General features: G+C 38.5%; 1 protein-coding gene across 2 annotated transcripts in view; it reads left to right on the forward strand.

Annotated features, from left to right (window-relative positions):
* DOCK11 (dedicator of cytokinesis 11) overlaps positions 1–25225 on the forward strand; it is a 224302-nt gene that overhangs the window by 176766 nt on the left and 22311 nt on the right. For both annotated transcript variants that reach the window (XM_055437858.2, XM_088834017.1), the window contains 6 exons: positions 3547–3660; positions 6641–6856; positions 6946–7003; positions 15893–15999; positions 21994–22116; positions 24901–25014. In XM_055437858.2, the coding sequence (XP_055293833.2) occupies positions 3547–3660; positions 6641–6856; positions 6946–7003; positions 15893–15999; positions 21994–22116; positions 24901–25014 (732 nt within the window). The remainder of the gene's footprint in view (positions 1–3546; positions 3661–6640; positions 6857–6945; positions 7004–15892; positions 16000–21993; positions 22117–24900; positions 25015–25225) is intronic.

The following is a 25225-nucleotide window of genomic DNA, read 5'->3' on the forward strand; positions in this document are numbered from 1 at the left end:
AAAGCTTCTCTTTTTGTTCAGTCTTTAGCCTCTCTACATTAAGATCGAGAGCTCCCCAGTCTAATACAAAGATATTAGCCACAGGTGGCCATCTAGCACTTGAAATGTGGCTAGTCTCAATTCAAGACACATTGACTTTTGAAGAGTAAGTACAAAGAAGTAAAATATCTCAATTGTTTTGTATTGACTATATGTTGAAATGATATTTTAGATATATTAGTTTAAGTACAATAAATCAAAATTCACTTGTGTCTTTTTACTTTTTAATATGGCTGCTAGGCAATTTAATATTACACATGTGACTCATACCCTATTTCTACTGGACAACACTGCTTAAAAACAGAGATATTAAGAGCATAGATTCCAGATTCCACGAGCATCACACACTGTGTGACCTTAGCAAGGACTTCTTTAGTCTCTTAGTACCTCAGATGCTTCATAAGTAAAACAGTGGTAAATATCCGTACCTACCTTGTATGGTTATGGTGAGTGTTAAAGAGATGATTAAGTAACAAACGAAGTTACTTGTGTTTTATCATGCTCCAGCATGCCTAGTTAGTTAAAAAATGAGTGACATCTCAAAGTTTAGTGGAAAACATGGGCTTTGGAAACATACCTACCTGGACTTAAATCATAGTTTAGCTACTTTGTTAATATGTGAGTCTAGGGAAGTTACACAGTTCCTCTTAACTAGTTGCCTCATCTGTAAAATGAGGCCAAGTATGTTTCAGCTTGTGGGGTTTATAATGAGGGTTAAAAATAAAGTGTGTGTAGTGCCAGGCACAAAATGCCTAGCTCATAATAGACACTTAGTATGTGGCAGTTGTTATTTAACATCAAAATTATTCAACATAATTTTTTGCTTATGTGATGAAACATGTCTGAACTGAAACACAGTTGGGAGTTCTTGGCTCATTTGCCCTCTTTGTAATATGGAAAATGCTTGGTCATATTCCTATCTTTACTGCCATGGTCTGTCCCATTGTAGTTGTTTGTTGGAGACTGGGTTATAAATAAGGAAACAGCCATAAGTAGCTTTTTAGAAATGTCATCAGAGATGTGAAACTCTGATAGAAGTATATGCTTTCTGTAAAATGTTGTATCTAGTTAATTTTGGATACTAGGTCTAGCATTATATGTTAGGGTGTCTAATATTTGCTTTCATAGAGATGTAACTTGAATACCACCTTCCTCCAAAGCATTTCTGCAATTAGTGTGCTGATATTTTTGAATTTCCATGTTAGGGTCCATTCTTCTGTGTTAAAACATCATTTTGTCTCAAGTCCTATATCCAAATAGAAATGAATTAATAAATAGCAAATTCTGGTTCTAAGTGCTAAATAAACTGATTAACTTGTAGTATTGTGATTATGATCTTTTAAATCCTCATAACAGCTGTATAATGTAGGTATTGTCATTATACCTATATTGCCTTTAAGGAAAGTGAGGCACGGGGGGTTAATTCATTTTCTCAAAGCCATTCAGTGCGTAATTGATAAAGTCAATGTTTGAATCTAGGTCAGTTGGACTCAGAAGGCTGCACCCAACTCATACAGTATCTTGCTTTTCAGGACCAGGGGTAAAGCTTCTGGCCACTAACACCTTAGCCTGAATCATATAAGCATTCATTAAAAGGAGCCTGAGAGATTTAAAAGCACCATGCATATGTGCTCAGTTGCTTCAGTCGTGTCTGACTCTTGGAACCCTATGGACTGTAGATCACCAGGCTCCTCTCTTAATGGGATTGTCCAGCCAGAAATACTGGAGTGGGTTGCCATGCCTTCTTCCAGGGTATCTTCCTGACCCTGTGATCAAACCCACATCTCCTGCATCTCCTGCACTGCAGGCAGATTCTTTACTGCTGAGCCATCAGTGAGGCCTAAAAGCACCATTACATGGCATTATACTGTTATCATTATGTAGTGTATAGGCTATAACATGTACTACTGTCTAAACTATTTAGATAGGCCCTAGTCAGAAACAAAGAAGAGAGCTGAGGCACTGGAGTTGGAAGTCCAGCACACTGAGATAGACTAGTGAAAAGAAATAAGAAACCATCAAAGAAATGTCATTTATTCCCAACTTTGCTAAAACTACTAACTAGCAAGCATATTGAAGGTAGCTACCTGTTTCTACCATTGTATCAGTTCATTAATTATGAAACGGCTTCAGGTCTAGCTGTGCTATGAGTTTGGAAAAATTTTTAATATCAAACCAAAATAAATCTCAATAAAATTTGAAACTAGGAACCTCCACTGATCTATAATTCTGGTTTTGTGACAATACCATACTATCTTGATTATTGTAGCTTTGTAGTATAGTCTGAAGTCCTCAAGGTTGATTCCTCTAGCTCCATTTTTCTTTCTCAAGATTGCTTTGGCTATTTGGGGTCTTCTGTGTTTCCATACATATTGTAAAATTTTTTGCTCTAGTTCTGTGAAAAATGCCATTGGTAACTAGATAGGGATTACATTGAATCTGCAGATTGCTTTGGGTAGTATGGGTATGGTCATTTTCACAATATTGATTTTTCCAATCCATGAACATGGTGTTCATCTATTTCTGTTGTGTTTGATTTCTTTCATCAGTGTCTTACAGTTTTCTGCATTTGAGTCTTTTGTCTCTTTGAAAGTGAAGTTGAAAGTGAAGTTGCTCAGTCGTGTCCGATTCTTTGCAACCCCATGGGCTGTAGCCTACGACACTTCTCTATCCATGGGATTTTCCAGGCAAGAGTACTGGAGTGGGTTGCCTTTTCCCTCTCCAGAGAATCTTCCCAACCCAGGGATCAAACCCAGGTCTCCCACATTGTAGGCAGATGCTTTACCATCTGAGCCACCAGAGAAATCCTAGGTTTATTCCTAGGTTTTTATTCTTTTTGTTGAAGTAGTGAAGGAGTTGTTCCTTAATTTCTCTCTGATTCCTAGTGTATAGGAATGCAAGGGATTTCTCTGCATTAATTTTGTTTGTATCTTGCAGCTTTACTGAAGTTGATATTTTTTTTTATGATATGACTTTGTCTTTTGCTTAAAATTTTTTTTTATTTTTGCCTGTGCTGGATTCTTCATTGCTGTGTAGCCTTTTCTCTGTTTGCAATGAGTAGGGGCTGCTCTTCATTGCTGTGTGCCACCTTCTCATTGCAGTGGCTTCTCGTGTTGCAGAGCCTGTGTTCTAGGACATGCAGGCTTCAGCAGCCATGGCATGTGGGCTCAGTAGTTATAGCTCACAGGCTCTAGAGTTATAGCTCACACACTAGTTGTGGTGCAGTGCTCTGTGGCATGTGGGATCTTCCCAAACCAGGAATCGAACACATGTCTCCAGCACTGACAGGCAGATTCTTTACCACTGAGCTGCCATGGAAGCCCCTACCATTGCTGTTTCAATAGAAGAATTTAAACCCCTCATGTAAGAAGAAAATGGATTTTGTTGGAACTCTAATATCTTTAAAATAAGCATTTCGTATGAGTGCCTATGGGTTTATACATTGATGAAAACAAGTAGCATGTGTTCAAAAGACATTTGAAAGATGGTGTTTTCTTCTTTCCACAGATAATAATTGCTGTAAGCCAGCTGATAGCAGATGTAGCACTAAGTGGAGGATCGAGATTTCAGGAGTCTTTATTTATTATCAATAACTTTGCAAACAGTGACAGACCTATGAAGGTATGTTCTCACTTTAAGTGAAAAATTAGAACCATGTTCACTGGCAGGGGACGTTCATTTCTCAAGGTAAACTCTGCACTAGATTCACAACTTTTATATAGTATCAAGTGTATAGAATGTGAGCTTCACGAGTCCAGGCTTTGTTTCAGTTCAGTTAAGCCACTCAGTCGTGTCCGACTCTTTGCAACCCCATGAATCACAGCACGCCAGGCCTCCCTTGTCCATCACCAACTCCCGGCGTTCACTCAAACTCATGTCCATCGAGTCGGTGATGCCATCCAGCCATCTCATTCTCTGTCGTCCCCGTCTCCTCCTACCCCCCAATCCCTCCCAGCATCAGAGTCTTTTCCAGTGAGTTAACTCGTCGCATGAGGTGGCCAAAGTACTGGAGTTTCAGCTTTAGCATCAGTCCTTCCAATGAACACCCAGGACTGATCTCCTTTAGAATGGACTGGTTGGATCTCCTTGCAGTCCAAGGGACTCTCAAGAGTCTTCTCTAATACCACAGTTCAAAAGCATCAATTCTTCGGCGATCAGCTTTCTTCACAGTCCAACACTCACATCCATACATGACCACGGGAAAAACCATAGCCTTGACTAGATGGACCTTTGTTGGCAAAGTAATGTCTCTGCTTTGTAATATGCTATCTAGGTTGGTCATAACTTTCCTTCCAAGGAATAAGTGTCTTTTAATTTCATGGCTTCAATCAGCATCCGCAGTGATTTTGGAGCCCCCCAAAATAAAGTCTGACACTGTTTCCACTGTTTCCCCATCTATTTCCCATGAAGTGCTGGGACCAGGTGCCATGATCTTAGTTTTCCGAATGTTGAGCTTCAAGCCAACCTTTTCACTCTCCTCTTTCACTTTCATCCAGAGGCTTTTTAGTTCCTCTTCACTTTCTACCATAAGGGTGGTGTACACCCCTATACGTCTAGCACCTAGAATACTGCTAGGTACACAGTAAATATTTAGTATTAGTTGAATGGGTGGATGAATGACTATACTGTGTATACTTATTTATGATAGGATTTGAATTTTTTCTGGGGTTGAGTTTTAAACTTAGCAAAGAAATGGGTTTTTTCTCAACCATTGTTACTGTTTATACGATTGGTTAATTAAACACTGAGCTGGAAATTTCACAAAACATCACTTTCTAGAGTTGCTAATAGCTGCTCGATCCTTTGTCAGCAGATTAGAAATGGCACAGAAGGGATTCATTACTACATGATATTCTGAGCTGAAAGAACCATCTGTTGATACTCATTGGCAAACCCATGTCCAAGGCTCTCGTTCTTAGGTAACCATTGGCTGAGGTCAAATCCACGAACCTGACCACCACTCCTCAGACCTACCTATATACTTAAAAGCTAAAACGTAAAAGTTTATTTGTTCTGTTGCATGGAGAGTAGGTTCTGTTCTTCAGTAATATACATGGAGAAGGAAAGAAGACTCCTTTGCCAATAGAGAACGTTTCCTCCCAGAGGAATCATCCCCATTCTTGGGAAAGGTCATCTTCCAGCATAATTTGACAATTTGTGTAAAATCTGGAAAGAAAAGTTTGCAGTCATAGCATACTTGATGTTTGGGACATGTCGAATCTTTGTACCAAAACATATTCCCATAGGAACGTTGCTTAGACTGAAAAAAGAAAAAACACTGAATAGTGCCAGCCATTCTCAGGCTGGGAAAGTAGAACTTTTCAGCCAGTTCTACTAGTTCCTTAGGAAATCAGTATATGTTCCAACTAATCCCATGAGCACAGAAATAGCTTGTATCCTTTAGCATCTTGTACTCATACCCTAAGAGATTTTCCATTTTTTACCATCCTTAATTCCATATTATATAAAAGTTAGACAGCCAACTTTTTCGAAGTAATTGGGGTCTGTTTTAGCCCTCCTTGATAGAAAATCTTTTTCATGACTCATTTGTGAAATGACAGTTTTATTCTGGTAGGGCAATCATTACCAATAAACTCTATTACAACAAAGATATAGATTTCTCCCAGTAAATGAAATCTGTATTAATGTATAAGAAGAGACTTTATACACACACACACACAAATATATAAATAATAATTTTTAAAAGTCATCTTTAAAGAAGACTCTTTTGAAAATCATTTTCTCCACCTTTGTTGGTATTCACACTGAAAAGCTCCTTAAGGCTTGTACCTGTCCCTGCTCCTCTTCTCAGAACCATACATATAATTGTGATTTCTCCAGTGGAGTGAATAGGAAACTCTAACTTCCTATTTTTGAAGACAAAAGCAACCCTTTAAGAGAAAGTAATGATGTATTTAAGTTCTTCAGAGTGTTCTGTGATTCATAAACTCTTATTTCCATAATTGGAAATTGGTTTTCATGTTAATGCATATGGTAGTGGGTCGATGGAAGAGTGACTAAGGTCATGAGCTCTGTAGCCCAACTGCCTGGATGTCAGTCCTGTCTCTACCACCTACCAGCTTCACGACTTTGGCCAAACTACTTAACTGCTGTGTATCTCGGTTTTCCCATTGGTAAAATGAATTATAATAGTCTTAATTCATAATGTTGTTATAAAGTTTAAAACATGTAAAGTGCCCACGCCACTGCTTGGTACAGAGTAAGATATCAATTTTTAGTTACTAATTTAACTAAAATTACACAGTAAAGGCAAATATGGATTACCTTTATTGCCATTGAATTGACAACAGAAGAGGTGGGGTTTGAAACCAGGTAGTCTGGCTCCAGAGTCTGTGCTTTTATGTGTTAGGAATATACTACCATCAAACTCAGTGCTTTTTAAGCCTGAGATAGTAGAATATTGTTTAAAGAATTAATTTAAAACTCTTTAGGCATGCCCATATGCCAAGAACCTAGAACCAAATACCAAGATTTCTGACAAGGGGTAAAAGTTCTATGTTATTCCCAGGATGGGCTGCTTAGGCTTAGAGCACACTGATAACATTGAAAAACATGTCTTTTTTGTTTGTTTTGATATTAGGCAACTGCTTTTCCCTCAGAAGTCAAAGACTTGACCAAGAGAATCCGTACTGTTCTTATGGCCACAGCTCAAATGAAGGAGCATGAGAAGGACCCCGAAATGCTAATTGATCTCCAGTATAGCTTAGCCAAGTCCTACGCAAGTACCCCAGAGCTCAGGAAAACCTGGCTTGATAGCATGGCCAAGATTCATATAAAAAATGGAGATTTTTCAGAGGTGACTACTTATGACTTTGTTCTAAACACAGCCCCTCCCAAACCCCTGGAGCACAATCTCACGGTTCCTTCTTTGTCATCCTTTTTCAGGCAGCAATGTGTTATGTCCATATAGCGGCTTTGGTTGCAGAGTTTCTTCATCGAAAAAGTAAGATATTTCTGTTCTTTGAGTCAGGGAGAACTTCAGTTAGCCCAAGGAGTTTTATCTTTGTAACTCGCAGCTATGAATGGCATGTGATTGAGCTCTGAAAAATATGCTCACCTTTCATCTCACTCACTGTTGAACAGAAGTTGTTCTAAAAGAAAACTGGATTGTTCATTTGCCTTCTGCTTTCATTAAGAGTACAAGAATAAGTTAAATAGTACAGGGCCAGGCCTGATGCTCAATGTTTATTTTCCAAGACTGTCTCCCTGGAAGACTGCCACAGATTAAATTCTCCTCAGGGCTTATGGGGAGCTCTGGATAACATACATCACTTATTTCCCCCTGTCTGCCCCAACTTTACCAACAACTGTCCATGAATTACATCTGTACAGCACTTTTAGTATAACAGTATCTTGGTATTAAAAGGGAGTTGGGAGGACTTCCCTGTGCTCCCAGTGCAGGGCTCATGTTCTGTCCCTGGTCAGGGAATCAGATCCTGCATGCCACAACTAAAGGTCTCACCTGCTACAACTAAGACCCAGTGCAGGCAGATAAAGAAAGAAATATATTTTTAAAAATACTAAAAAGACAAAAAAGGGAGTTCACACATCAGCTAGATGGCCCTTTAATATGTTGTTTGTTTGTATACCCATCTCAAGAACAATTTGGCATCCATACATGGATGAAGTGTCTTTGTGGGAGCTGTGGGATCCAGCCCCACATACCAAGGGACCTGGGAGGAATGTTACCCACCCAATATCAGGTAATGGGCAGACAGACCTGTGTCCTGTCTGTGGACCTTGCAGTGGCCTATGAGCCGGCTCCAGCCCCTGTCAGCTGCAGTCTAGGATCCCCTGGAGAACACTTGTTTTAGATAGTCACCCATAGATGAGAAAGCCTTGGGGGAAGTCCAGAAGTCCAGTGGAGAAGTTCCAGCATGCTATTGGAGCAAAAATTATACAAGTTTGAATGCATTGAAGAGGGTAAGAGGAATAGTTTGATTTATTCATGTCACCTTTTCCACAAGGTGGCACAGCTCAGTGCCAAGAGAGACTTTCTCACCCTTGATTTCTAATGCAGGGAAAAGTGAGAGCATATGAAGGGCTACTGTGTTTCCCAGCAGCACAGGATGCTCCCAAAGAGGCCCATTTCTCTCTTGCTCCATCCAGAGTGCTGAGTTGTGAGCTGAATGACTGGGAGACAGGGAGAGGCTGAGGGAGCAGCAGATAGGATTCTTAGAGGGCATTACACACAAACAGACCCTACTAACCACATCATAGACTCCATGAAAAAGCCTGCCAACAAATCCCTAGAGATATTTAGCCTGTGGATCCCCCATTGGCCCACAGGCACCCCTGGTGCTCCATGTGCCTCAACCATACTTTCCCCCATCCTGTAGCTGGATCTCTAGGTATGCTGCTGAAGGCAATGAGAGCCAGCTCTGGCAGATGGATACTGAGCATGTGCAGAAAGCCACCTAGCGTATGTGGGCCAGGGAGAGACCACGAGTAGCATTACTCTTGGGAAATCAAAGGGGAGGCTGTTAGCACCTGGCATAGTACGTTACATGCTGGAGAAAAGACATATATGCTTATGAAATCTGTCATATGTGAGAGCCAGAATTGCAGAGCAGGTGTATCCATACAATGTCTGTGAAAGCCTCAGAATCCCTAGCAGGACAGATGGGAAGTATTTCTCACCCAAAATCAGACAGTAAAATTGGTTGAAGGTGGCTGACATTTAAAATGTGAGGATAGTAATGCAAAATTTCAGGGAACATGAAAAATGAAGGAAATATGACACCCACAAATGATCATAATAATCTTGTAGTAAGAAAGACATGGGGATCTGCAATTTATCCAATCAAGAATTCAAAATAGCTCTTCTAAGGAAGCACAATGCGCTACAATAAAACAGAAAATTCAATAAAATCAGGAAAATAATACACAGACAAAATGAGAAGTTAAACAGAGATGGAAATCTCATAAATAGAACCAAACATTTTCTGGCACTTATGAATGCAAAAAATGAAGTTAAAACTGAAATCAAGAGTATTAGAAACAGAATGGGTCAAGGAGAAGAAATAATCTGCGTTAAAATACTAGACCTTTGAGATTATCCAGTCAGAGGAGAAGAAGGATGAAGAGTGAAGAAAGCCTATAAGATCTATGGGATGCTATCAGCAGAAACCTTATAGGCCAGGAGAGGGTAGGATAATATTTTTCAAGTTCTGAAAGAAAAAAATAACTGCCAACCAAGAATACTCCATCCAGCAAATTTGTCCTTCAGAAATGAACAGATGAGCACTTTTCCAGGAAAACAAAAGCCGAGGGAGTCCATCACTACTAGACCTGTCTTCCAAGAAATGCTGAGAAAAGTTCTTCCTGTTGAACTGAAACGATGCTAATTAGTATTATGGAAACATGAAATGGATCCATATGAATGGATGAAGTAGACATGGCACATGTAGTCAATGGAAAGAAGGGAATCCTACCATTTGTGACAACACAGATGCATCTTTAGGGTATCAAGCTAAGTGAAGTAAATCTAAGAAAGAGAAAGACAAATACTGTACAATCTTACTTATATGTGGAATCTTAAGCCAAACTTGTAGCCACAGAAAGTAGAATGGTGGTAGCCAGAGGAGTGCCAAAAATAGGGTGATTTAGGTCAAAGGGTACAAATTTCCACTTACAAGATGAATATGTTCTGGATATCTAATGTATATAGGGATTATAGTGAAGAAGATTTTGTTATATACTTATTCACTCTGTCCAAAAGGGTAATTGTGTGTCGTGATGAACACTAATGTGGTAATCATTTCACAATGTATACATGTGTCAAATCAACACAGACACCTGAAATGTACACAGTGTTCAATATCAATTATGTCTCAATGGAGCTGGGGCTGGTTGTAGGGCTGGGGGTGGGGCATCCACAAAAGGAGTCACGGTCTTAAAGGGCTCGGGATTCGGCAAGTCTAATTCAGGAATCTGCCTGAAAGCTTCTCTTTCCAAAATTAGTATTGTTGACTACTGTAACAACTACTTAAATAGTGAAACAGTTGAGTTAAGAGAACAGATACACATATATGTGTGGCTGAGCCCTTTGCTGTCCACCTGAAACTGTCACAGCCTTATTATTTGGCTCTACTCCAATACAAAATAAAAAGATTTTTAAAAATTGATTGACATTGGGCACTGCAAAGAAATCTCCCACTGTCGATCATAATTGCCAATCTATTGGGTTGGCCAAAAACTTCATTTGGGTTTCTTGTAACAACATATGGAAAACCCCAAAAGAACTTTTTGGCCAACTCAGTATTTCCTTGAAGGCAGTCAAATGAGTAACATTACTGCAAAATGAAACCATCTTGTGGGAGTCACATCACTCTGGTTTTGGCTATGAGAACACAACCATGTTTTATTTTTTAATTCCAGAATTTCTGTAGTTAACCAGGTGTCTTTCTTCACAAACAAAATGGCATAACTAAAATTATTCATTTTACTTGCATATTAAATTAGCCACCTTCTGTTTGGTACTGAATTTCTTTTCAACAATCATATGTTTGAAATTGACATGCTCTAGTATTTTCTTTTTAGTTCATATGTGGTTTTAAAGTGGAGAACAAGATTAAGTATTAAAAGAAGGCCTTGTGTGAGGCTTCTTTTTCCTACATCACTGGTATGCCTGTGAAATTGCCATAAAAACAAATACTGAAATTGCACACCTGCAGTTAGAAATAAACTAACAAATATGAGACCCTTGCTGCTAAGTCGCGTCAGTCGTGTCCGACTCTGTGCGACCCCATAGACGGCGGCCCACCAGGCTCCTCTGTCCCTGGGATTCTCCCGGCAAGAACACTGGAGTGGGTTGCCATTTATGAGACCCTTAAACACAACTAAATAAGGTTTTAGGTGTGTCTTTCAGATATATAAGGTTAATATTATCTCATCTTTTCAATTAGTAGAAATTTGAAATAAGAGTTTTATGTCTACTAAGTATAAACCTACACCCATTAGATACTGAAAATAGTTAACTATATTAAAGTATTTCCTTAGAATTTTTTCAGAGGGGCAAAGACCTTAAAACTAGGCAAAAATCAAGAATTATTTCTCTCCATTATCAGTTCTTAAGCTTTAGAATTATAACTGTAGGATTGGAGAAAACAGGAACTAAAATATATAAATTTGCTGTGAATTTTTTTGGACATTAACTTGAGGCAGCCAGCCTGAACAGCAAACAATGTGACATGTTTCAAGAAGTGGAAACAGTGCTTTTAACCGATCATTTAAATACGTATTTCACAAAACCTTCAAGGGTTGTTGTTGTTTTTTGTTTGTTTCAGAATTTATCCTTTGTTGAAATCAAGGAACCCGTCTCTGAGTAGGAAAAAACAATGTTTTGCATTTTAACAAAAGTAATCTTAAATTTAGGAGAAGTTTACATATTTATTTATAGGTACCATCTATTTTTAAGCCTGGAAAATTCTACTCACTTAAACTAGAAAATCTTATTCTGAAATTGTGGCAGTAGTAAAATCCTTAGGGTTTCCCTTCCTTAGCTTCTTTCATTCCAATGATCCGAAACACCTGATTTTGTTAATTTTGTGATTAAAGTATGATAGTTATGCCAAGGTAAACCACTAGTGTTAAAACACAAGTTAAACTCTTCATCTGTTACCTTGTCTTCCAGTCTGAGAAATCCATAACCTAGGTAAGACCTGGATATTCACAGAGTAAGTAAAAGTACATTTGAGTGCAGGACTGAAAGAAAATTTTCCATTTATATTTAAGACAAAATTATTTATCAAAAATAATAGAGCAATTGTAGAACCCTTTGCTTTCTATCAAATATCCTTTTATGATTAAGAAAAAATCTCTGACATATCAATTGCCAAAATTTTTCAGTTTTCTCAAAGTTCTATGCCATTTCTCTTGAAGTCATCATAAAGCTTTCTTTTTCATCAAGATGGAATGAAATGCTACAGCTGACACATTGGAGACAGATGTTCTTCTATTTGAGCAAAGACTTGGTCCCCAGGCATCCCGAAGTGACCCCAGAATACGAGAGAGGGGCCATTTCTAGATCCTGTTTTTCATGCTTCAGGCACTGAACTGAAAGGGAAAGTGGAGAGAGAGGTACAGTGCTCCCTGCCTCACCCCCACCCTCAAACTTCTTTCAGCCAGAGCTCTTGCTCTTTGTACCAGAGATCTTAAGGATCTCATTTTCTTCCCTTTTTCTAAGTTACCTCTAAGCGGTGATACGAGGTGTTAGTTACTCCCACTCCCAAAAATACATAATCAAAAAACAGATCTAAATTGCCTTACTTCTACTTTGTCTGCAAACCTCAACATGTTCTAGGTGTCATTCTCTGGAGACTAGATTCCTGTGCCTCTTCCTTTTCTCTTCCTGAGACAGCGCATAGCTGTTTCCCCCAGGGTAGACAAGAATTAAATGTGCATTCTTCCACCGCCACAGAGCATCCGAGATTCAGCAAAGCTTGAGGCGTGTAGAGCTCCTCCATCACCCCAGGAAAAGGAATTTCCTTTCCCGTAGAGTCTGTTCTTGCCATGCCTTATAGGGTAATGTTGGTCCCTCTCCCAAGTCTTTATACCCGGGATCTGACAGCTTTCCTCAGGTCCTTCCTAGTCACAGCCTTTTCCCTTTCTGCCCTCCACTTGAGGCTCTTATCTCCTAATCCTCTTCTAGCTAGTAGTCTTATGTAGCAAGGGTAGCTTTCCCACCCTCCAGACTCTCCTCCACTTTCTTCACGGACCATTCGTGCTTAAGGTAGCGGTCTTCTTGGACAGTTTGCATCTTGCTTGCCCTAGGATAACATCAGGAAAACAGAAGCCACAGCTCTGAAGGGCAGAATCAGGAATCCAGGTCACATACCAGAAAGATTTAAAGCAGACCCTTCAAGACCATGTGATATAATGCTACATAGGGCTACGGAAGAGCCCTCACACACATATACACTGGCCTAGATTTAGTAACTTGTTTCATCTGAAACAAGACTAAAGAGAATCAGAGTTTTCCCCAAGCATTTTGAAGACCCACAAAAAAGACTCTTCTTATCATTGGATAGTTTGGTGGGTGTTGATAACTTAAACAAACAAGGACATATATATTTATATATATGGATATGTGTGTATGTGTATATATATATGTGCTTCTCTAATTGGAGATGCATCATCGGGCATAGGAATCAAGATAATGTACTTAGCAAGAAGAGTGGACTCTGAAGCTGAAAAAATCCTTAAGAGTAGTCTTTACACCAGATGATGTAGACCACAGAGTCCAAAAGTAGCTCTTAACCTGTTTGTTTCTGACAGGAACCATAATTTACCCTCTCTCTACTTGAGATACACACTGAAAGACCCTTTCCTGAGATGCTTTGGCCCCTTTTTATCCTCTCCTGAATCCCGGCCTTCTCTAGAAACCCTGGATGTGGGAATCATTTAAAATAATAATATCCTCAGAGTAGATAGAATTTTTCTCCCAGTCATGGATGTAGCTGCCTGAGGCCTTCAGGGGGTTGACTCTTTTCTGTGTTAAGGACTACTACATTCTTTACCTGTTCTCAAGTTTTGGGGCCCTCTTCCTTAACTGCATAACTAACCCTTCACTTTATGAATCAAGTGGGATGTTTTCTCCTAAATTTGAAATGTTCTCACAATGCACTCAATGAGTGTCCCATAGACCAAGCCATGATACATGACCCTTTTTCCATCAGAATGCTGAGAAATCTCAGTATGAGGTTTGTCTTTCTTAAACCTTCCTTCTTCCTTCTCCAGCCTCTAACACCAGGAAGCTTACCAAATATTTAGTCATGAGAACATCATGATTTCTAAGCATCACTATTAGATTGTAGAACAGTAAATGGCAAAAGCTGTTTGTCCCCTTTGCGACCAGTGATTTTCTACTAACTAGCAGATTCTGTTATGAGGAGACTGAATTTTCCTTTAAAGTGACAACCCACTTATATAGGGGTAAATGCGGCCACAGCAAGAGTGTTGGGATGTGTTCCTAAGTGCAAAATCTGTAGACAACCTTGTGGCCTTCTATCCCCAGACTCTTGTTTGATGATAACAATTTGGTCCACTATCCTACAGCAGTAGTTTTCAGCTGGGGCTCACTACTAACCTCCCAGTGGTCCAACTGCAGTCACTATACCAACTGCTAGCAATTATTTAATTTTATCTTCAGAAACCTAGTTTACTTATTGGTAGCTTTGGTAAAACAAATTTATTAAACACTTGCTGTATGTTAGGTACTGTTCTAAACACTTTATATTTCATTGAATTCTTTTAAGTAGTTGTCATCTGTTTTACAGATACAGTCCTAGAGAGATAAACATGTCTAAAATCACACAGTTAATGATAAAATTAGGTCTGGCTAACTTCAAAAGCTCTGGTTCCTCCAGTGCCCCATCCTATTTCTCTAAGTATGCCTCATCCCTGACATCTATTTTATTTCCTGCCTTTCTTTACAAGTCCTAGGCCGCTTTTCCAATTCTCCAGTAAACAAGGAACTAGAGATGATTACAAAAGCTCATTCAATGTTTACCTGAAAAGTACATGCCCTCTTTGTTTAGGTGACAGACGATAAACATACACAGGATCAAAGTGTTAATAATTTTTAGATCATATTTAATTCAGTCGCTCAGTTGTGTCCGACTCTTTGCAACCCCATGAACCGCAGCACGCCAGGCCTCCCTGTCCATCACCAATTCCCAGAGTTTACCCAAACTCATGTCCATCGAGTTGGTGATGCCATATAACCATCTCATCCTCTGTTGTCCCCTTCTCCTGCCTTCAATCTTTTGCAGCATCAGGGTCTTTTCAAATGAATCAGCTCTTTGCATCAGGTGGCCAGGGTATTGGAGTTTCAGCTTTCACATCAGTCCTTTCAATGAACACCCAGGACTGATTTCCTTTAGGATGGACTGGTTGGATCTCCTTGCAGTCCAAGGGACTTTCAAGAGTCTTCTCTAACACCACAGTTCAGAAGCATCAATTCTGCACTCAGTTTAGCTTTCTTTATAGTCCAACACTCACATCCACACATGACTACTGGAAAAACCATAGCATTGACTAGATGAACCTTTGTTGACAAAGTAATGTCTCTGCTTTTTAATATGGTGTCTAGGTTGGTCATAACTTTCCTTCCAAGGAGTAAGTGTCTTTTAATTTCATGGCTGCAATCACCATCTGCAGTGATTTTGGAGCCCAAAACAATTAAGTCAGTCACTGTTTCCCCATCAATTTGCCATGAAGTGATGGGACCAGATGCCATCCCAGCAATCTTGCTTCCAGCTTGTGCTTCCTCCAGCCCAGCGTTTCTCATGATGTACTCTGCATATAAGTTAAATAAGCAGGGTGACAACATACAGCCTTGACGTACTCCTTTTCCTATTTGGAACCAGTCTGTTGTTCCATGTCCAGTTCTAACTGTTGCTTCCTGACCTGTACACAGGTTTCTCAAGAAGCAGGTCAGGTGGTCTGGTATTCCCATCTCCTTAAGAATTTTCCACAATTTATTATGATCCACACAGTCAAAGGCTTTGGCATAGTCAATAAATAGATCATATTAGGAAACTTTTGCTATACCAAGCATTGCAGATGAGGGATAGTCAGAGAATGAAACTTATTTGTAAGTACCTTGAGCTCATCATTTGGGGAAAAGACTGGTAGGATATATAGTAGATAGATAGAATTGGTAAAAAAGTTTTTTTCTTTTTTTGTAACAGAAAATTGCACTTATGACTTTGTTCCTTACCAAAAGTGTGTGTTTATTTTTAAGGATAGGTAATCCATGTAAGTCTGTCTTTCATTTACAAAACACTTTAAAAAAGTAAATTTACTTCACTGCTTTTTATTTACACAGAATTATTCCCTAATGGATGTTCAGCCTTCAAGAAAATTACTCCCAACATAGATGAAGAAGGAGCAATGAAGGAGGATGCTGGAATGATGGATGTCCATTATAGCGAAGTAAGATTCCAGGGCCTGCATTGTCAGTTAGATAAATTTAACTTCTTTAAATATATTTACATTAAGAAATTATTACAGCTAACTTAATTTGAAAGGTAACTAAGGGTTGATGAACTATAAGGATTAAAACTACCCAGGGATCAGATGTCCCTTTTTGGAATGTGGAGCCCTATCTCTGCAACAGTTCTTACTGTCTGGTTTTAGAAATGTACCATGTATCATCATCCAATCACCTTCCCAGTAACCAGACCACAGGTACCATACTTTGAAGACATCTCCATAAACAATAGAGTTAACAATGTAACAGCTAAAGAGAGGAGGCTTCTAGGTGTTTTAAAGATGGAAAATTTCTGCTCTGAGCTTCATATGGATAGTAAACAGCTGTAGTTGTCACTTGCTCAATAAGGGTTTGGACTTGGTGATAGAAGAGGTATAAAATAATTAGATATAGCTGATCCCTGACCTAAAGAGACAACCCACCTACACAAAATGGAGAAAAGCAAGACAGTGCCATTTGAATAATACAGACAATATGCAGAGTCAAAGGTAAGAGATACCTTTGGGCTGCGGAGAGTTAGGACTAGAGAGAGGTTTAAAGAATGAGGATACCCTGAAGTCATTTCAGCAGCAGCAGAGAATAGCTGGGATAAAAGTTAAGAGGTGGGAAAGTGTAAGCCTTGTTTTAGGAAGAAGAGTGAATGGATCATTTTGGCTAAACCATTGGGTTCGCATAGGGAAGAGTAGTAGTGGAGGTCCAAATTTGAGAAACTTTGAATGTCTGGACTTTATTGATTAGAATGTTGAATTGCTGTCAAAGGTTTTTGAGCAGAATAATAACAAGATGAAATGAAGCAGGAGGAAAGTTTAAATTGGTGGTAATGTGGGAAATGTATTGGAGGTTGATGGATGGCGGCTGGGGGCAGAGGCTGGAATGCGGGCTGCCCTAAGTGTCCAGTTGTGAAGCAGCCAGGCCTAAACCCTGCTAGTGACAGGTTCAGGGAACACTGAGGAAAAGAGGAAGACTTGCTGGCTATGTAGGAAAAGAGTCAAAAGTAGCACTGAGATTTCAGGTTTGGATATTTATAGAAAAATGATGGATGGATCATTTTACAGGGAAGGTGATGAATTCCATTTTAGATGAGTACTGAATTTGAAGTATCAGTGGAAGGTTATTGAAATGGAAACAACATCAGGTCATTAGACATTAAGAACTGAATCTAAGGAGAGAGATCATGGTTGCAGAGCCCCACCTAGAATTCATAGCTGTGTGAGAAGCAAAGCACACTGATAATGGAAGATAATATAGCAAGTGAAGACCAGAGAACCAAGAACTGAATCACAGTGACGTTCACATTTAAGGGACGTGAAGACCAAAAAAAGAAACAACAAAAGGAGGGAGACTGAAGTGCTTGCAGGCCCATAGAAATGAATTTTTTTTAAGGTTGTATTAAGAAACATAAAAAGCAGCAGTTTAAAGTGATAGAGACACACTTTGTACTCTATGAACTCTATTTTTTAAATATAAGCAATTTCAAGCTAGCTCTGGTTCATTTAGCTAAAATGATCTATGCCTAGAAGCTTTACCTCCTACCTCTATTTTTTTACCTACTACTTCTCTATGAGTCTCTCTCCTCATCAGTATAACTAGAGGCTTGTGGACACAGTGGGGGGAAAGAGAGGGTGGGATGAATTGAGAGAGTAGCATTAAAACGTGTACATGACCATATGTAAAATAGATAGCTAGGGGTAAGTTGGTGAATAACACAGGGAGCTCAGCCCGGTGCTCCGTGATGACCTAGAGGGATAAGATCTGGGGGAGGGAGGGAGGCTCTAGAGAGAGGGTACACACCACACACACACACACATACTTAATGACTGACTCATGTTGTGTGGCAGAAATGAACACAACATTGTAAAGCAATTATCCTCCAATTAAAAAGAAAAAAGATTCATAACAGTAGGAGCCCGTCTAGCATCAAAAATGCTGGAGTGGGTTGCCATTTCCTTCTCCAGGTCCTCTTCCTGACCCAGGGATCAAACCTGGGTCTCCTGCATTGCAGGCGGATTCTTCAGCATCTGTACCACCAGGGAAGCCCAAAATGATTAGCACATAGTATGAAATCAATAAATATTTCTTAAGTGAAAAATAATAAAGACAATAATACTATCCTGGTCACTTCACAATAAACATGAAGGTTATTTATAAGTCATTAGGTGCTACATAAATGTCAGACTTTATCACTGACCACCTGGATAGTAAACTTGGCTTTTACTCCCAGAACTTAGAAGAGTCGATGTTTAAAACATGTTTGCTGTAAAAGCAGTGCTAAGGGGAAGGTTCATAGCAATACAGGCATACCTCAAGAAACAAGAAAAAAGCCAACTAAATAACCTAACTCTACACCTAAAGCAACTAGAAAAGGAAGAAATGAAGAACCCTAGGGTCAGTAGAAGAAAAAATAAATAAAACATGTTTGCTGGATTAATTAATAATAACAGAGAATCTGGATACTTGTATTTTAGTACAGGTTCATTGCTTGACTGTGAAGCATGGGGTAAATTAATTCATTTTGGGGGTTTTAGTTAGACTTAGATGATTTTCATGTAAGATCTCCAGTTTGTGTGGGCTCACAGCAGGAAGATTCCAGAGAGTTCATGGGAGATAAATGGATTAGCACAACTGCAGTTACGTCCTTTTTTCCAAACAGCAGCTTCAGCTTAGTCATAGAAGTGGCCTTAAGCCTGACCCTTTTTTGTACTCCAAGGGAAAGTAGTAATATTTCTTATTAGTCAAGAACTATAATCAGTTTCTTATGTAAACGCATTTGTTGGAACTCTTTTGTGTTCTACAGTAATAATTTATGTATAATTTTTGTCCTTAGTTCTGCAAATGATGGGGAGCCATGATATTCTAAGGGAAGACAGATGTAGTCTGGTTTGTATTTTAATCAAAACCCTCTGGCAGATTTGCGCAGGATAGATTTGAAAGTGCCTAGGCTGGAGGCAGGAAGATCTGTTAGAAAACAACAATAATGCTGTCCTGAACCTTACCAATGAGTGTAGAAATGGAGAGGAAGGGTCAGATTTGAGAAGTATTTAGGAAGTAAAAGTGGCAGAAATTGGCGATGAACTGATTAGAAGATGAGTCAAGATTGAGAGTGTATTAGTTTCCTAGAGTTGCCATAACAACGTACACAAACTGGGTGCAAAACAATAGAACTTTATTGTCTCACAGTTCTGGAGTCAAGAGGTCTGAAATCAAGGTGTCCGCATGGTCATGTTTCCTCTGAGACTCTGGGTAGCAGCCTTCCTTGCCTCCTCCTAGCTCTGATGGGAGCTGTTGGTCTTGGGTTTCCTTGGCTCATAGCTACGTTACTCCAGTCTCTGCCTCTGTAGTCACATGGTGTTCTCCCTGTTTGTCTCTGTCCTCTTGGAGTAAACCTCACCCAGTAAATCACTCCTGTAAGTAAGTCACTCCAGTGTGATGTCACCTTCACTCATCATTATCTCCAGTGACCCTATTTCCAAATAAGGTGGCATTCTGAGGCACTGGCAGTTAGGGCTTCAGCTTATCTTTGTGAGAGACACAGTTCAACCTATCACAAAGAGTAAAGTCAAAATTGCTTTTAATTTTGTTGTTGTAGCAGTCAGTTTTATGGGACTGAAATTCATCTCTTTAAGATAGAAATAAATATTGTAAAAATGAGTATACTACCCAAAGTAATTTATACATTCAATGCAATCCCTATCAAGCTACCAACAATATTTTTCACAGAACTAGAACAAATAATCTCACAATTTGTATGGAAATACAAAAAACCTCTAATAGCCAAAGCAATCTTGAGGAAGAAGAATGGAACTGGGGGAATTAACCTGCCGGACTTCAGGCTCTATTACAAAGCCACAGTCATCAAGACAGTATGGTACTGGCATAAAGACAGAAATATAGATCAATGGAACAAAATAGAAAGCCCAGAGATAAACCCACGCTCCTATGGACACCTTATCTTCGACAAAGGAGGCAAGAATATAAAATGGAGAAAAGACAGTCTCTTTAACAAGTGGTGCTGGGAAAACTGGTCAGCCACTTGTAAAAGAATGAAACTAGAACACTTCCTAACACCATACACCAAAATAAACTCAAAATGGATTAAAGATCTAAATGTAAGACCAGAAACTATAAAACTCCTAGAGGAGAACGTAGGCAAAACACTCTCCGACATAAATCACAGCAGGATCCTCCAAGACCCACCTCCCAGAATATTGGAAATAAAAGCAAAAATAAACAAATGGGACCTAATTAAAATCAAAAGCTTCTGCACAGCAAAGGAAACTCTAAGCAAGGTGAGAAGACAACCTTCAGAATGGGAGACAATAATAGCAAATGAAGCAACTGATAAAGGATTAATCTCCAAATTATACAAGCAGCTCCTGCAGCTTAATTCCAGAAAACTAAGTGACCCAATCAAAAAATGGGCCAAAGAACTAAACAGACATTTCTCCAAAGAAGACATAAAGATGGCTAATAAACACATGAAAAAATGCTCAACATCCCTCATCATCAGAGAAATGCAAATCAAAACCACAATGAGATACCATTTCACACCAGTCAGAATGGCTGCTATCCAAAAGTCTACATGCAATAAGTGCTGGAGAGGGTGTGGAGAGAAGGGAACCCTCTTACACTGTTGGTGGGAATGCAAACTAGTACAGCCACTATGGAGAACAGTGTGGAGATTCCTCAGAAAACTGGAAATAGAACTGCCATATGATCCAGCGATCGCACTCCTGGGCATACACACCGAGGAAACCAGAATTGAAAGAGACACATGTACTCCAATGTTCATTGCAGCACTGTTTATAATAGCCAGGACATGGAAGCAACCTAGATGTCCATCTGCAGATGAATGGATAAGAAAGCTTTGGTACATATACACAATGGAATATTATTCAGCCATCAAAAAGAATGCATTTGAATCAGTTTTAATGAGGTGGATGAAATTGGAGCCAATTATACAGAGTGAAGTAAGCCAGAAAGAAGAACATCAATACCGTATATTAACGCATATATATGGAATTTAGAAAAATGGTAACCTAAACCCTGTATAAGAGACTGCAAAAGAGACATAGGCATTTAGAACAGTCTTTGGGACTCTCTGGGAGAGGGTGAAGGTGGAATGATTGGAGAGAATGGAATTGTAGCATGTATATTATCATAAGTGACCAGTCCAGGTTCGACACATAAATTTTCCTCTGTTCATTTCTTTGCATTTGTGCTTTTTTAATAAAATTCTTTTTTAGAAATAAAAAAAAAAGAAATAAAATGTTAAGACATATGGATAGCATGAATAATCGGCATCATCTTTTCATTGTTGAGAACATGCTATGATGGTTGTTTTATAGTAGCTGTTATTATGGCAAGGTCAGAGATCTCTATCTTGAGGTATTATACTATCATTCTCACTGGTGTTAGAACCAACAGTTAGGAAGGAAGCATTGTTGACCAAAATCACATCATTTTAATAAACCCCGATGTAACTGATGCAGCAGCTTGAAAATTGTGAAATTACCTTAAGACTCTATTATGTGTATAAATATAATTTTAGTAGAAAGAAAAAATCATGGAAATTTATAGGCTTAGTGGAATTTACCCTGTTAGACATTTAAATATCCTCAGTTTGGAAAAGCATATCCCCTTTTAAAAGTACTTCTCAACATGTTACCATTTGTAAGTTTGGTTAACATCTTTATTACGTGCTAAACAAAGTAAATAGTAGTTTTCTATTGTCAATATTAATTTCATACTTTTAAGAATGTGGTTTCAATTTCAAGTGTTTCAAGCATGTCATTTAAATATATAGTTACACAACTGTACTCCTGTGCATCTCCTTAAATTTAGTACATTCTGTTTTTTATTCATTTGAAGTAGTTCAAACTATATTTACGCAGAGCTCAAGTATCTCTAATTCTTGATTGCATTCTTTCTCAATGCAGGAAGTTTTGCTGGAATTGCTAGAACAATGTGTGGATGGCTTATGGAAAGCAGAGCGTTATGAAGTAATTTCTGAAATTTCCAAGTTGATCATTCCAATTTACGAGAAACGTCGAGAGTTTGAGGTAAGTAACTGAAACATTTGCATCATTCACCTATATATTTTATTTTGGTCTTAAATTACTATCCTTAAAAAATTCTGAAAAGTCCTACAATTCCAGTCCTACCTTATATTCATTTAAATTTTCCAAATGAAATTGAGGATGCAATGTTTAAAATATAAATTAAAATTAACATTATGCCAGTTTTTCTCACTGCAGTTTTATCTAGCAATCTTCCCTTCTCCACTCATGGCAGAGAACAATCCACGTTGTCTTCACACACACAAAAAAAGTTACTGGATTTCCATGTGGTCAGGGAAGAGATATAGGTGTGAATCACTTCTTTTCAATTTGATGGTGAGGCTAAAGTTGCTAACAGATGATAGTAGGGGAATAATAAGTTACTTGGAATTACCCTTTTATGAGGAGCTTTTCCAGTTTTGTCCGCCACATAAATCTTTGATCAAGGAGAATTACTAAAGAATAGTAGTATAGCTGTTGCCACCAGCACTAAACAGGACTTTTTATATTCAAGACTGAGTCCATATCATAATTTTCTATCCCTGCTATGCTGGAAAGGGAGATTTAGGACTCAAGCCATTTTTAAAAGCAAAGCAGTCTATCCTTAAATATATATAACAAATAGCCTTACATTGTTGAAGTGTCCCAGAGTGAAAACATACATTTAATGTCATCTGTGTAGTGTTCTAATCTCTTCTCCAAATTGGCTCTTATCAAACTCACTTTTTCTTCCTGGGTTCTGGGTCTTCCTACTCTTTGCCCTGCTTTTGGTGTATATGGGGACATGCCTGAAAAATCACAGTGGATTTCAAGTGATTATATTAAAAAGTGAGAGTTAGGTAATTAAATCTATGTCATACAGGTGACAAAGAACAACTTATGAGACAAGACAAGAATTGGCATTACTCTTTCTGTCAAAGCATTACATCCTAAGAACCTTTGTAAAAGTTCCGAAGTACCTACTCTTTTACTCTGAAGTTGAAGAGCAGGTTATAAGGAACCCAGAGAACATTTTGCTATTCAACTGACTAACATGACTGAGCGACTGAACTGAACTGAACTGAATAGGGAGGAAAGAAAAATATATCTTCCCTACACATTAAAGGAAACAATAGGTCCTATTGGGGAACTACTCATGTTTCCTTGTGGAGAGGCAAGGGTCTGTATAGATTCTGAAGCATCCTGCATGAGATGAAGTAATTTTTCAGTGTTCTTTATGGGATGGACTGAAAAATGTCAGCCACAGCAGCCATAAAGGAAGGGAAACTTCCCTCAAATTGTCTTCAACTGCAGAAAATAGTATGGAAAGAATTTGAAAGAAAGAACATCTGCTTCCGGGCTCCCCTTTTAGTATTGAAATGAAATTCACCAGCATACAATGAACCATTTTCTAGTTTGCAGTTCAGTGGCATTTAACGCATTCTTAATATTATGCTCCCACCACCTCTTTCTATGTTCAAAACGTTTTTATCATCGCATAAAAACTCCATTGCCTTCAAGGAATCACTCTTCACCCCCTCCCTTACCCACTGGTGACCACTGCTTTCCTTCTATGGATTTGCCTATTCTGGATGTGTCATAAAAAAAGATGAATACAAGATGTGACCTTTTGTGTCTGGCTTCTTTTACTGAGCATAATATTTAGAGGTTCATTCAAGTTGTAACTTATATCAGAACTTGATTCCTTTTTCGTGGCTGAATGATATTCCATGGTGTGGCTATGCTAAAATTTGTTTGTATGTTTGGGTCGTTTCCACATTTTGGCTATTATAAATAGTGCTGTTGTAAACAGTTATGAGTAAGTTTCTGTATGGGCATGTTTTTGTTTATCTTGGATAGATTCCTAAGAGGGGAACTGCTGAGTCACAGAGTAATTCTACTTATAACTTTTGAGGAACCACCAAATTGTTGTCCCTTTTACCTTCCCACCAGCACATCTGATTGGCACTTGTGTTTTGGGGTTCTTATTATAGCCATCCTAGTGAATGTGAAATGGTGTCACATGGTGGTTTTGATTTCTATTTCCTTAATGACTAATGATTTTGAACAGCTTTTCATGTCTTTGTTGGCTGCTTATATATTCTCCGGAGAGATGTCTATTCAAGTCCTTTGCTCACTTTAAATTGGGTTGTTTTGTCATTTTGTTGTTGAACTATGAGAGTTCCTTATATTTTTTGGATATGAAAACATCAGGTGTGTGATTTGCAAACATTTTCTCCTGTTTTCTATGTTGTTTTTTCACATTCTAGATAATGTTCTTTGCATAGTACATTCCCTTTTTCTGAGTGTGTAGAAGAATATATTCTTTGCAAGTGTCTGTGAACTTGTTACAAAAGCATTCCTCACTCAGGCTTATACTGTTATTTTTGTGTCTGCATTTTACTTTCCTCTCCTAAAGTGTTTGCATGATCGTTTATTCCCATCTTTCCACCTTAGGGCTCTAACAAAGCATCTTGCTTCTCTTTTAGTTACAATAATTCAGACATAAGGAAAAAGGTAGTCAATAACACAGTATTTTTAATGTATATACTACCATTGAGATATGAATGACATGAAGCATGATATTTAGAATCACAGTGTTATTTGACCATTTTAAGCTCTACCCTCTCACCTAAAGTTGTTAAGGCGTTTTTTCTAACTGTGACCATGGGAGAAGGGAGTGCGAATGACCCCACCAAAACCATTTTGAAAAGGAAATGCTGTTGGTTTATTCCCCTTATGCATTTTTGTAGACATTTCATAACTAACCAGAAGATAAAGCTAATTTGTTTATTCTCATATTTTCAGAAACTTACTCAAGTTTACAGAACTCTTCATGGAGCTTACACAAAAATTTTGGAGGTTATGCACACAAAGAAAAGACTTTTAGGCACTTTCTTCAGAGTTGCCTTTTATGGCCAAGTAAGTATACTTTAGTTCATCAAGTTGTTTTCCTTTTTAAACATTCACCTTTGAATTATTAGATTACCATAGCAGCAGTTGGTTCTAGGATTCTGTTTAGATAAAGCACCTGTCACAACAGCAGGTGTGACACTTTTCTCAGTGTAATGTTCACTTTGGTTTCCATATCTAAATCCACTAGGTCAGGGGACAGCATATAAGACTTGAATGT

Source organism: Moschus berezovskii, chromosome X (assembly GCF_049115385.1).
Source record: "Moschus berezovskii isolate FMDL1 chromosome X, NW_MosBer_1.0, whole genome shotgun sequence".
In the NCBI taxonomy this organism is placed as follows: domain Eukaryota; kingdom Metazoa; phylum Chordata; class Mammalia; order Artiodactyla; family Moschidae; genus Moschus; species Moschus berezovskii.